Here is a 14,254-nt window from a genome sequence, read left to right as displayed (position 1 = left end):
ACACAGCCTATGATTGTAGTTATGTATTCTTAGCTATTTATGCCTAAGAATAACATTTAAGTAACACGAATTTTCATTCTCAGCAAATTCTCATGAACAAAACATTTCTTCTTTTTAGGAAAGAGTATAACTAAAACATGATCAAACAAAAATGTGATCAAACAAAATCAAACATTTTTTAAAATAAAACTAAAACATGATCAAACAAAATCAAACAATTGTTCTTTACATGGGATTTAGCTTGCAAATGCAAGCCGGAATTACCATTTAAATATACTAACAAGTTAGTTAACTATTGACAGTTGGGGGTAGCCCCCCACTTGTCAGTCTGCATACTACTTTGCTCTTGGCCACTGTCGTGGTCTGATGTCTCACCTTCAACTGTCTTTTCCAGCTTTTGCTGTTTATTGTACAATAAACTTGACTTTTACTTGGGTATTCCTTGCTTTTTGTATGATTTGTGGTTTTTTCTGTAGTCATAAGCCAAACCCATTAGTCAGTAAAGCCTTCCTCCTTCCCCAGAGAAAGCTATGAGTGTACGCCACTGTCCTGGTAAGAACAGGCCATGCAAGAGACACCCTCATCTGTGGAAATTGAACTCTGTGAAATTGACCCACACACGCTTTGCATCTTTTGTAGGAAACATTTCTGCCATTGTGCTGTGTGGCCGTCTGAACAATGGGTGAAATTTGTGGCTAAGGAGAAGGACGAGAAGGTTCCCTTGTATCATCAGAGGGCAGTACTCCGCTAATGACCCCTAGGGAGGTTTTCGGCACCTTCCTTCCACCCGCAAAGCTCCCACCCGTTGTTTCTACTTCTTCGCTGACTCCCATTGATGTTTCAGTGGAAAGCCACCAAGGGGAAGAGGACGACCATTCCGGTATCTCCTTGGAGACCTCGTTTCACTCTGAGGGAGAGTATTCCTAAAGTATACACTCTTGGTGCTAAAGGAAGGTCTCATTTGCCTGACTTCTCTTTCAGGTGTGATGGAGGCCGAAAGGCTTGGAGAGTTACAGCCCCCCTGAGTCTCGTGTAAGAGCTCACATTTCCTCTTTGCTGGCCATCTCTTGTCTGGTAAGGTGGCCCCCTGTGACTGCTTCTACAGTGAATGTAACAACTTCAAGTCACTGTCTTAACTGGCTCTTGGACTGCCCCCCCAACCTACAAGGTGTCCCAACATGTGCCATTGGTGATATGCCTAGAGGATATGTCATCCTCTGTTCACTCTCTTTGGTTCTGATCTCCTGTGTTTGGCAAGAATAAGAAATCAAAGAAATGCAGAAGGAAGTCAATGTTGTCCTCTTTGTCTTCATCATCTTAGTCATCTGGTGCTTCTGCCGCCTCCCCTTCGACCTCCTTGGTGATAAGTGAAGGAAGAAGGAGTCTTCCAGCAGTTGGTCCTCTTCTGTGGAGAGGACTGATGGGGCAAACTGCATGGTTTTTCATATCATGTTAAGCCCTTGAGGGGGTGGGGATCAGTCTTGCTCAAATTTGTCCCAGATTTTGTAGTGAATACTCAGAAACTGAGAGTCCCTGACACCAGGTTTGAGTCCTTTTCAATTCCCTCCCTAGATGTTTGGCATCAGCAGTGATCCAGATTACGGTTATATGCTTCTGTGTCCTGTTAGGGTGCTGCAGTGCTATTGTAAGAGAATTTGACATCTCAGGCCTGGGTGTCAACACCTTTCATTAGTACTGGCAAGGTGTCCAAGAACACAATTTGTTTTTGGCTCTGCGTGATGATCAAGCAGGCGTATGACTTGTCCAGTGAGGGGGCTGGTTGTACAGTCTGGGCAAGAGCTCATGAAGTCAAGGGTACCACCTCTTTCACCCCTTTTTACCTTTAGGATGTTGCCTGCAAGTCCTTGGCTTGTTTTCCTTGGGTCCTGTGGAGGCTGCTCAAGTTCTATAACAAACCTAGCTTTCCTAATGGTACAGGTTGCATCTTGTGTAAGATATTCAGTTATCGAGAGTTGTGTGAGTGACTGGTTCTCCCTCCTTTCTCATAGGGCAGAGAGTCAGTATGCTAGGCCATGGACTAGCTGGATGGACGTGGAATGCAGGCAAACTGCATGACTTAGCACCAGTCCTCTGTTCCCCTTCTTTCTTGACAAGGGGAGAGAACAGACAGTGAAACAAAGTCATTGATCTTATTAGCCTGTTTTATTTTCTCCAGCATTGTATTTTGGGTTCTCACAGCCTTGAGTGAATGTGGAAATAATTTCTGATGAATTACTTGATGGCCTGAAAGTCGTCGTAAACCGGGACTGCTTATAATGGCTGAAAGTCAGGCAGCTGCACATCACATATATGCATCATGCTAAAGGTGCAGGGTTCCTTCCTTTGTTTTTATGGATCAAGGAGCTGACATTCCCAGGTTGTGCAAACCTGCCCGTTGGTTCAGAAAGTATCCAGATTCCTCCTGCCAATGGATAAGTCTCCAGTGTAAAGAATGGAGGTTTGTATTGTATAGGAACAAATAGCAAATTTTAAGAGTAATTTGTATTTCTCCCATCATAAAATCCTGAAGTTCTTTGCACAAATGACCCACCTGAGCCACCCCTCTGCTCTGGCACTGGGGTTTGAACACAAAGTGGAGCACAGAATGAGAATTAGGTGGGGCTTCCCCCTACCTTTTGATAATTAACTACCTTGTCAGTAAAGTGTAAATGGACATTCCAGCTCATGTTCACAAACTAAATTCTTTATAAAGAACTTCAGGTTTGTATGTTAGGAAAAATGCAAATTTCTTTTAAAATTTGCTATATCACACAGAAGTTAAGTGTTGTAAGTAGTAGCTCTCTTCAGGGATTGTGATCCTGTACAGGTAATGTTATATGGATAGGCTAAAGGACACATAAACAGTTTGGTGAAACTTTTGCATAAAATATTTTTTATTTTTACAAATTTAAAAACCAGTCACATATTGGATATCTTAAATTCCTGTAATGTCACAAAAGTCAGTTTTTTTTTAAATTTTATTCATCATGACATGAATTCAACTTCTAAAAGGCCTGGAGAATGAAATGCCAAAACTTACATAGCCTGTGAGTATACAGATTTGTCTTCTTGGCAAACTGTTCAAAGTACTGAGGATTTCAGAAGAAAAACTGACCATTGGATTAATTTGTAGTCAAGTTATAGCTAAGCTCTTGTAGCTTTATGCCTTTAGATAATAGTTTGATCTGCCTGAACTGCTGGCTATGGTGAATGCTTAAACAGTTGTTGTGAGCTGAATGGCAGACTTGGTAGGATGGCTCCTCCTCGGCATGTTCATTTGGCATTAAAATACTGTGCTAAATGGAATGTGGCAAGGAGTTCACAAGCTTAGCTCTCTCTCTCTCTCTCTCTCTCTCTTAGACAGCACCACTAAAGGCTAATTCAAGAACATTTAGTGATCTGCACACATCTAATTTTTTTAAGGTACCTCCTGGGATGGACTATGTAAGTTTTGGTGTCACCTCTGTCCATGTAACTCTCATTCCTTTCATTTAACCCTACTTATCACAGAATAACCATGTTTTGAATAGGTAATAATTACACCAACACCGAGAGCATAAAGAAGCTCAAGGCTCTCTTACTCGAAAGCTCTGAGTATTAGGATAAACAAAACTGTCCCAGGGAATTTCAAAATCTTAAACAAAAATAATATTGCTTCAAGAGTTATTTCTTAAAAAGCTTTATTTATATAAATATGAAACAGGCATATAAAAGATTAAGGTATAAATGGGTAAAGGGGTTTTGAATCTTTGCAAGTGGTATGATTGACCTTTATGGGAAGCCTTCTGAATCTTTGCAAGTGGTGTGATTAACCTTAATGGGAAGCTTTCTGAATCTTTGCAAGTGGTATGATTAACCTTTATGGGAAGCTCTCTGAATCATTGCAAGCGGTATGATTTACCTTTATGGGAACCATGATATGTAAAAATCACTGGTTTAATAGATTAAATATAAATTTTGTCCATAAAAAAAAAAATCTTTTAGTCAGGTCTAAAGAATAGAAGTTTTCACTTGGTTGTTTTGAGGTGGAATTACTTGTAGTAACCATTGTATGTAGCATACACAAACGAAATAGTCTGACCAGATCATTACAAGTCAAAAAATGGTTAAGATTTCCTTCCTAAATTAGAGCAAGAAAAAGCTATAGTTGGACACTGAAGTGAGAAGAAAGTGAATGAACAGTAAAAGGTGGGAAGTAATTCAAGTTGACACTGAAATGGTACAACAGAGAGACTTAGTTGTGCTTACAGTGAACCATGCAAAGTGCATGGAAGGCAGTGCACTTTCTTTGGAAATATTGAGTAGCATGCAGGACGTGTAAGACTGGTTGCATCACAAATACTGCACAGTCTTTGTTTTGCTCTATTTGTCACCATTTGCTGTAGCTCCATACCCTGACTGTGATTCCACATGAGCTCTGTGTGCCTTCATCTCCTCTTGCTTTTTGCGTCGGAAGAACCCAAACTGTTTGGAGTATAGTATAGAACTGCAAGTTATTCACATTTCGTGATACTGTAATAGATTTTTTAAGTCAATTTTCAGACATACCCTAGATATTTGAAGATTACTTGATTGAAGATTAATAAAAAACTTTTAAGTAAAATAATATGTTGGAAACATGAGAGTAGCATCTTGAATAAAATTTCTACAATCATGTTACTATATATGTAGTCAAACTTAGTGCATCAGTTATGTCAAGATTTTAAATGCTGGTATGCGAAAATAGTATGCAATTGGCAACATCTGTAGCTGATACCTGTACAATGGTAAATATTATACAGTACTAAATGCTGATACAAATGAAGCCAGTTCTATATTAGTTACTAAAAGCATGTTATATAGCTGATCTCATGTCTTATTAACGAATACAGAAACAAAAATTAGAAAGTGGGTACACACACTCACAGACTGATCTGGTGGTACAAAGATACACATTGAAACAAGAGAGTCCATTTAAATTCTGATAGAGGCTAGGCTAGGAAGAGGAGAGGTCTTCATGAAGATGAGGAAGAAGAAGAAAAAATTAGTGGCAAGTGGAAAGAATAAGGTGTAGGAAGAGTTAAATCAGAATTGCAACATAGAAGAGAGAAGCAGTGTGATGCTTGTAGTGGAAGAGAGAGCAGTGTGATGCTTGTAGTGAATGGGGAAAGATGTAAAAGATGCAAAAAGATAAAGTATACAAGAGATGAAAAGAGGAAAATCTATGTGAAAATAAAAAATGGAATGATGAAGAACATACATTGAGAAGCCACTGAATTTATGAATAAAATTGGAAATGGCTATGAGCAGGACGATGTTTACATGACAAGAGAACTAGTGGAGAATGCATTGCCTTGAGAGGTTAGGAGAGTTCTAAAAAAGATGAGTATGGTAAAGCTCCTGATCATTAGGCATACGTATAACATCATTTTTCTAAAGCAGAGGGAGAAATAGCCAGTCACTGCAGAGTTGATTACAACATTGTAAATGAGAAAGAACCAGGAATGTGGAGAAAGCATTTTGCAACAGTAATGCTCAAGGGAAAGGACAATGCACTTTTAGTGTGAGAAGTACAGAGGAAAAAGATTTCTGGACCACAATATGAAAGACATGGGAGAATTTAGTGGAAGAACATGCCAGTAAGGTTAACAACAAAGGCAGTCTTTGAAAAAGACCAACTACTAGAGAAATACCATGGACAAAGGAAGACATTAAATATGATGTGGATCTTTAGAAGGTGATTGAAAGAGTGATGCTAGTATATCACAACTCGACATCTAGAGTGGAGACAGAGGTATGTAAGTCAGAAGAATTTGGTTATGATAATGGTGGTGGTGGTGATGATTATTGAGTAGTTTGACCACTTTTGGGTTAACATTTATAGCTACAACAAGGCTGAGCCAAAGGTTTTTCACAATACTGTAGACTGATTCTGGGTTACTCCTTATGACTCACTGTAAATATATTTTTTATACTTTGTTAAATATATGAAAATGAAAAATAACAGAATTATACTTACTAATAATGCACTAAAGTTAGTTGAGAACAGAAGTTTGAATTTTTGCAGGTAAATATTAAGGAAAGCATAATGGAAATTTATGAAAGCTGTTTGCAGTCAAAGAGTATAAATTTCCTCTTCAGCTAAACAGTACAGTATACTGTATATTACTGTATTGCTATTTATGCATGCTATTGCATATAAAGACCAGAAGAAAAAATAGGCAACAATTTCTATGGTTCTCTATTTAGAACTGGTTTAGTGATAATTTCCCTTGAATTACCCTACTTACAGGGTAATCTCTCCCCATTACCCTCCAGATATAAACTCAATGCTACTTAACACAAGAATATTTATGACTTAAATTTTTTTTGATGACTGTCAATGTAATGAAATTTGCATAATGTCATTTGATGTCATCAAAATGTCAGAGGGTTAATGAATAAATTACAGTTTAGAAATTTAATGACTGGATGAACTGTAAATGTTGAGGATTCTAACAATTTGCCGGAAAGTGTTTGTTTTTTTGACTTTGTATCTCTTGTTGGCTGAAAATCAGACATTCACATAAAACATGTTTAATTGTAGGTGATGTTCAATATTCTCTTATTTCTGGTATTGGGTCAAAAGACTTTTAAATATGGCAAATTACCTTTGTCCTTCAAGATCAGTTCTGAAACCCTTGTTGTTTATTACAGCAATAGAGGAACCATCAAAGGAATGCAGAAAGGGAGGCTCCCTAGGAGCTGTTTTATGTAGATAACATGCTTTTCACAAAAGAATCAAAGAGGTCATAAAATTTTTAAATAGTACAGGAGGGTAATGAAAAGAGGACTGAAGTCATTGCAAGCAAGATGAAAAGCTATAATAGTGATTTAAATGGAAATAAAAAAAGTCCTTTCTGGAAAGTAGCCATGTAAGTGCTATGATTATGTTTTGGAGTCATGTAAATCAGTGTATTGATTGTAACAGAAGAGTCACAGTAGATGTTCAAGACTCCAAATTTTTTTGGAGAAAGAGATTGTTGATGCCAGGATATATAAGAAGAGTTAGCAGTGAAGAGCTGAATGAGGATTTTGCCATGGTTTTGAAGCAGACTGTGGAGGTGAAACATGTGCATGGCCTTTGCAACATACATGATGGAAAGTCAGTATGGAGAGGGCAGTCAGATCAGTAATAGCATGGATAAGTTGGAAACAGGTGGTTGGACTACAGATGAATAAGAGAGCAAGCACAAGTTAATAATGCATTTTAAGGCAAGTATTTTTCTACTCATGGAGAATGGACCCTTATAAAAATTTGGAGAAAATGAGTGACTTTATGATTTTTGCTACGTTGGAAGTATTTCAAATGAAGAACGTGACTGATAGGAAGCTCAGAGGTCTGAAATAAATATAGATTGTTTTGGGATGGGATGTGGAGGGGGAGAAGAGCAGTCGGCTATAGAAAAGCTAGTTACAAAGTAGCTGGCCATCAACCAATAAGAGGGACTAGAAGGTCAAAGAGAAATGGAAATTCTTATAATTATGTGAGAATTCATTTGACGTATAAGTCTGGGGATGGAACACTAGATGAAAAATATCAGTGATAATGTTACCTTGTATAGTGCCACAGCCAGGAGGATGAGCAGTAGTAGTCCACCGAGAACTGCTAGCAAGATGATCCACCAAGCCACTTGTTTTTCAGGCAGACTGAGAGGGACAAGGCCAGTATCTATAGATGTTGAAGTGGTCCTGTTTGAAAATCAATTTTTATAAATGTTACTTGAAGTGTCATTGACCATTAGACTGCTGTGGTATGTAAACTATTTGTTACAAAGAGCAAACTTTCTCTGACTGATGACCTAAAGGACTTACAGCCTTCTGTATTTACAGCTTATGAGAATTTCAAGATATAAAAATGAAAATGCAAAATATCAATGCTGCAAATACAATATTAATGTAATGCAGAATGTTTACACAAAAGAATCTGTAAAAGTCAATTTTGCAAGTTATATGGAAATCTTAGGAAAATGCAGTTCCTCGGCATATATTCATTTCGACTTCCATTCAGTGGTTAGGAATCACAGTTTGAACAGTCTGTGCATTAACCAGATCTTGGAAGGATTCTCTTTTAGAGTAGGTTGGAGATGGATAGAAGGGTTGGGATTTGTTATTCCCTCTCCCTCTGAAGAGCAACTTTAGAAATCCAGATGCTTTTATGATTCACTGCTTTACACACCAAAAACATTTGTTTCACAGCAAGAGAATGGAAAGGGATATTTGTCGCCCTGTGGGACCTCCTTTGGTAACATCCTAAGTGGAACTTTCAACACCTTTACCTGGTAAGATATTACGTCAGGGAAGGGAGCCCTAGCAGCTGGTAGAGTTGATGTATCGTTCAGCTTTCATATTTATTGTTCACCTTTCCACAGATGAAAAATGATGGAGAAGGGATGCAAAATACAGTCGACCCCTGGGATTTGCGGGGGATAGGGACCACATCCCCTGCGAATAGCTAAAATCTGCGAATACTTGACACCCCTCTAAAAATGCATATAGCTGCCTATTTTGACAGTTCAGACACATAAGCCCTTTGTAAAAATGCTTATACCTGCCTGTTTTAAAAGTTTTATCATGAAACATGTATTTACTTAGGAAAATAATATGAAAATACTGTGATTAGTGAATAGTTCTCTATGAAAAATTCAGCGAATAGGTGAATTTTCTGTGAATAATGTGGATATACATTCCACAGAAAAATCCACGAATAGGTGAAGCTGCAAATCCAGAACTGCAAATAGGCGGGGTTTGACTGTACATTAACTTTAATCAGGTGGTTTGTCTCACACAAACAGGACCCACAACTACCAGGCATTGGATAGCAACTTAATGTTGATTACAATGAACCACCCATGTGGAGGAGAAGGAGAGTGCTTTCCTTGATTTTGCAGTTGCATTTGGGAGTTACCAGTGCATCTTGGTGGCTGTAATGCCCCATCTTAAATTCTGCTTGTGGGAGCAATTTATCTAGCAGACCCTTATCAAGAAGTAAGCCTTGGTTTCAGTTCCGTGTAGGGGGTGGTGCTGTCAGTTCACCATACACACTACACTGTAGGTAATACTAAAGGGTGTTTGCAGCATCCCTTTGGCCCCTTACTGAACCCATTTTTTACCTTTTTACTTTACCTCCATTCCTGATTCCTTTCTTCAGTCTTGCTGTCAAAAGTCTCTAATGCAACTTTCCAGTGTAACTGTGGGGTTTTCTCTCCGTTCCACCTTAAGATCCTTGTATTTCATCTTTTTTTTTTGGAGCTCTTATCTTGCTGTCCAACTACTCCAACTTACTCTTTTCACTGGCTTAAGCACTGATGGCTGAAAGTGCCCCTGCCCCAGTGCTTGGTTTGACAGCCTAAATTTCATAAATCAATTGTTGGTATAGTCTGTTAATACATCCTAAGAGGGGGAAAAGTGGTCACAAGAAGATTACCCCGAAAGGTCAGTGGGAAGTCATAGCTGTTGGACATAACCACTGGGATAACTATAAGATATGATGGCTTAAAGTATGAAAATAGTGGTATTCTTCATTATCCAAAAGGTCTGGATCCTATGTCTTTTTGCTGCTATAGATTTCTTGTGAACAAAACCGAGTAGAGTCTCTTTTGAGGTTTGTTCTGGGAAGAAGCATCTTAACAGAAACTTCAACAAGGGAACCCAAGTCTCCTCAGAATGGTTACTATGTTTGACTTTATACAGAACCTAGTGGCAGAAGTGAAGCATGACCTGACCTGACTTGATTCCTCAGCTATATGCACTAGTCCTGTTCTTGAATGAGTGGATAATGGGATTAAATTTTAGTGTTCTTTGCCTGCTACAAGTGCAACTTGTGGACCATCTTTTCTTTAAATGGATTAACCCACAAATCTCTCTGATCAACAGAATCACCCATGCCAACTAGGAATACTTCCAGGCCATGTAAGAGATCTGATGTTTTCTAGACTAGGTAAGTAGAAGTTGTTCTCTGGCTTGTATTGACTTGTTTCTGACTTGGGACTTTGGTCTGGGAAATGGAATTTTACATCAAAATTTTTGCAGGCTTCGAGCTATGTGAGAACTTCAGTGGGCCCAAAGTGGTTTTTAAACTTCTTGAAGAGGAGACCCCCATAGAGGCATAAAGCTTTTGAATTAGATCCTTTGAAGGGATGCAGCCTCTTATCCCTCATTGTAAATCATACTTTGCACCTCTCTGGCTTCTTAAACTAAATCTCTAATGGTATTTCCATTCCTGAAACAGACTTGATAGTGAGAGTTTCAAGTCCCCTTTCCAACCACTAGCCCTATTGCCTTTCTGTTTTCTTTAGTATCATGCCAGTATGCTGAGGGCCTTGTATTGTTATCTTTCAAAGTGTTTTGTTAGTACCTCCACTTAACTAAGGGGTTCAGAGATGTACTTTCAGCTTAATATCTCAGTTCACCCCCTGTGTTATGCATATGAAGGTACCAAGTTGTTACTAGTTGTGAATCATGGTTATTAGACTTCTTTTAATTAGATTCTCTATAAGCAAGTGGGACAAATTGCCCCTTCATGAGAGGTAATTTTATCACAGCCTTCTACCTTTTCCCTTCATGGCATTTACTGCAAAGTCACTCTCGAGAATGATTTGTCTGTGTCTTTTATTGGAGAGTATTGTCTACAATCTCATAAGAGTTTATTGGAAGATATACTTGGTCCCTGAAGGCGGGTAGTGCCATCAGTGTACCTCATGCGGTGCACTGTAGGCATCACTTAAGGTTCTCTGCAGTGTCCCTTCATCCCCTAGCTGCAACCCCTATTAGTCCTTTTACTGCAGTTCACATTCTCTTTATTCCATCTTACTTTCCACCCTCTGCTAACAATTGATTCGTAGTGCAACTGCTAGGTTTTCCTCCAGTTACATCTTTCAAACCTTTTTACTGTCAATTTCCGCTTCAGCGCTGAATGACCTTATAGATCCCAGTGCTTTTAGGGTTTTGTTTTCAGAGATGAGTCGAGAACAACCGAAGCTAGGTGAGCGCGGAGTACTCCATATATGAAAATGTAGGTTCGTACGTTGGGAAAAATACAAATTTCTTTTTAATTTGGTATATTCTATTCGATATACTTGTTGACTCTTGAATTTCAGACCTATATCTGAAGAGTTGCTTTTGCCTATACAGTATTATATTTTTGTTTCATGTACACCACAGTGGCTTGAATCCTAACCTCCTGATTTGTGATTTAAGCTAATCATAAGTACATAAAGGATTTGGGTGCATAAAATGTGATTTTAAAAAGAAATCTTTCATGAAAACCTTTTGCACTACAGTAGTTTCTCTAGCTTTTCTTCATAAGTGGACTGCTATCTCTGATTGTGTCCTTAAGATTGTGCTCTCTCAGTGAAACTTTATGAAGTCTCACCGATACATGTATATATATAGCTAACCGAAAATCACCGATAACCGTAAATCGGCAATAATAGTGCTGATAAACCACTTAACGGTGCCAATAAACCGGTTACCGATGCCAAAAATCTGGTTAACGGTGTCGCTAGCCAAGCGCTATACAGTAATGCCAAAACGCTGTTAACCGATGCCGCCAGTAAGCTGGGACTGCCTGTATTTATGTCTTTCCGTATTAGAGAAACTTTACTGTCTTGATCTAGTTCTCTCTTAGGCTTGCTAGACTTCCTAGCATCACTACTTTTGTGCTGTGAGGCTATTCAAACAAATTGCCAATAAAGATCACAAGTTACACTATTAGTGCAAGTCAGTAAAAACCAATCACACTGGATGTCTGGAGAAGACTGGGTAGACATATGCTGGAGTTGGCCTTCTGCTTGACACAGCAGGCTGGGAGATGAGTCACAAGTACGACATGGTGGCAACCACAGTGAAATTTAAGACTGAGCTTTGCAAAATAATGGATACTGAATCTGCATGTACTGAGTACACATATGTAGCGGACTGCTGTACTTCTCACAACTCATAGTTCAGATGACTAAAAAAAATTAGCCTGTTTGTTTACTTGGCTCTGGGTATCCACTCATGCATAGGCAGTGCTACAAGATAATTGCTGTTTTCTTTAAAAGGGGTCCAATTCACTTGAACATTTGAAGCATATGAATGTGGCCTGTCATAAGTAAGGTGTTGAGATAGAAAATGAATATTGTTTTTATGATATTACATTCACCTACAGTATCCAGTTCCATGGATTAGGGCATGGATATCTGGCTTCAAAATGTCACTGAAGGGCGTAGCAACTAAACAATGTTTAAAGCAAAACATTTTGCACAATACATATTGCTTTCCTTTTCAAAATATGCTTGACAGCCGTAGTTTATACTTAGGGAACGATTAATCGTTGTAGGAAACTGAGATAATACTGAGCTGGGATGCCACCTAATACATGGTAACATTGTTATCAGGAATTTTAGGTCTAGTACAGTAATAAAGCCACTCCAGTGCATAAAATTACAAAGTGAAACCTTGTTCTGCTAATACCTGTACACCTTTGTCTAAATATACAAAAATGTCAGTTTGTTCATGACACTTACCTGACAGATATATATATAGCTGTATTCTCCTGAAAAGGGACCGACAGAAATTCAAAACTTACGGCACACACAGATGGGCCAGGTGGTTAGTACCCATTCCGGCCGCTGGGAGGCGGGTATCAGAACCATTCCCATTTTCTATTCAGATTTTCTCTGTCGCCGGTATTGTCAACACCTGTTGTCAATACCTCCGCCCGTTGGATTTCGTAAAACTTTTCCACTGAGTATTCTGATTGTCTTTTGGTTTTTGACTTTGGCTTTGTGGATAGGCATACGCTTCTTTGGACTGATTTGATTTTGGTTTTGGTTTATTTCTTGAACAAGATGTCTGGTTCTAGTTCTGCTAGTTTCAGGGTGTGTGTTGTGAAGGAGTGTAAGGTGAGGCTACCGAAAAAGCAGGTAGACCCTCACACAGTATGCATGAGATGTAGAGGGCATGTCTGTATGTTGGATGATCGCTGCAAGGAGTGTGAATCATTGCCTGATTCTGATTGGAAGGCTTACGATTCTTACGTGAGAAAGCTAGAGCGTGATCGTGTAAGGAGGTCTTCCTCCAGGAGTGTCGGTAGGTGGGAGTCAGGGTATTAATTTATCTCCTGTTAATCCTACTAATGCTTCTCCTTTCCCTGTAGAGTCGCCTTCTAACCCAGTGATTGCCGTCTGGCGGATGGTAATGCCTTTGGCGCAGATTTTAAACTCCATTCGTTTTGGAGTCTAAGGTGTTGGCGATCGAAAGTGCAGTGAAGTGTAGTGATCCCAGTGTTGTGGAGGGGGCGTCAGATCGACCCTATAATGCCTCTAGGCCTGGACCTCTGCCGAACTCCCAGGACTTAGGGAATGGGCATGTCGAAAGCCGCAAGAGGGTTACGGGGACCCCCACCGATCTGGCGTCCCTTCGGGCAGGCCTTGTTGACGCGTCTCCCAGGCTGCCAGGATCGTGCTCACGCACGGATCCTTAGGGATTGCTTCTCGTCCTCGAGGCGCCCTCTCCACTTAAGGGGTCGGCGTTCTCGGTTGGACTCTCGTCCGTTCAAGAGGAGCGCGTTGAAGAGGACGCTTCTTCTCCTCTTTTCGTGCTTTTGGAATCTTCTCCCGACTGGCTGAGATTTGCCACCGCAGAAGAGGACCAGGATTTCTTGGAGGAGGGCGTTGCTGAACGTCCCAGCTGCACCAAGAAGAGAGCCCTGTCGCCCTTGGTAGAAGGAGGAGGACGTCTCCTTCCCCCTCTTCTTCTCATAAGAGCAGCCCTTCTCCTGAGAGGGCTTCCTCTCCTTCGAAGCGTCTTATCCAAGATATGCAGCGGCAGTTAGCTTCCCTTCTCGCTGCTAAGGAGAAGGAGCCTCGTGGGCGCATTAAGGATTTGTCGCTGCCAGTTAAGAGATCTAAGAGGTCTCCCTCTCCTTCTCTTCGTTCGTCTCTCTCCCCTGCGGTTTCTCGTAGTCGCCCTCATCGTTCTGCGGATCATCAGCTCTCCTTGCCCCGTCGTGACGCGCTGGTTGATCAGGACGCTCCTCTTGCAGCTAGGCTTGCCGCTAGTAAGAGTTCGCGCCAAGACGCTCTTCTTGACTCTCCTCCTGCTTCTCGCTCTCGTTTTGACGTTCGGCAGGACGCTCCCCAGGACGCTTCTCGTTATTCCCGATCTCTGCACGACGCTCTTCAGGACTCTCGTCAAGAAGCTCGGCGGGTCGCTCGTCAGGACTCTCGTCAGGACGCTCGGCAGCTTGTGA

At 40.2% G+C, this 14,254-nt stretch overlaps 1 protein-coding gene across 4 annotated transcripts in view; it reads right to left on the bottom strand.

The window, feature by feature from the left end:
• Nucleotides 1-2,870: 2,870 nt before the first annotated feature.
• The window catches only part of LOC136834965 (integrin alpha-PS3-like), a 67,330-nt gene continuing 55,946 nt past the window's right edge, over nucleotides 2,871-14,254 (bottom strand). For 3 of the 4 annotated variants that reach the window (XM_067097906.1, XM_067097907.1, XM_067097908.1), the window contains 2 exons: nucleotides 7,575-7,710; nucleotides 2,871-4,464 (listed from right to left, as the gene is read on the bottom strand). In XM_067097906.1, coding sequence (XP_066954007.1) covers nucleotides 4,363-4,464; nucleotides 7,575-7,710 — 238 coding nt within the window. In that variant the 3' untranslated portion in view covers nucleotides 2,871-4,362. The remainder of the gene's footprint in view (nucleotides 4,465-7,574; nucleotides 7,711-14,254) is intronic. The other variant, XR_010851942.1, reaches the window with a different exon arrangement.

This window comes from Macrobrachium rosenbergii, chromosome 54 (genome assembly GCF_040412425.1).
Source record: "Macrobrachium rosenbergii isolate ZJJX-2024 chromosome 54, ASM4041242v1, whole genome shotgun sequence".
Classification (NCBI taxonomy): Eukaryota; Metazoa; Arthropoda; class Malacostraca; order Decapoda; family Palaemonidae; genus Macrobrachium; species Macrobrachium rosenbergii.
The sequence above is the reverse complement of the archived record's forward strand: the minus strand, read 5'-3'. Positions and strand labels throughout refer to the sequence as shown.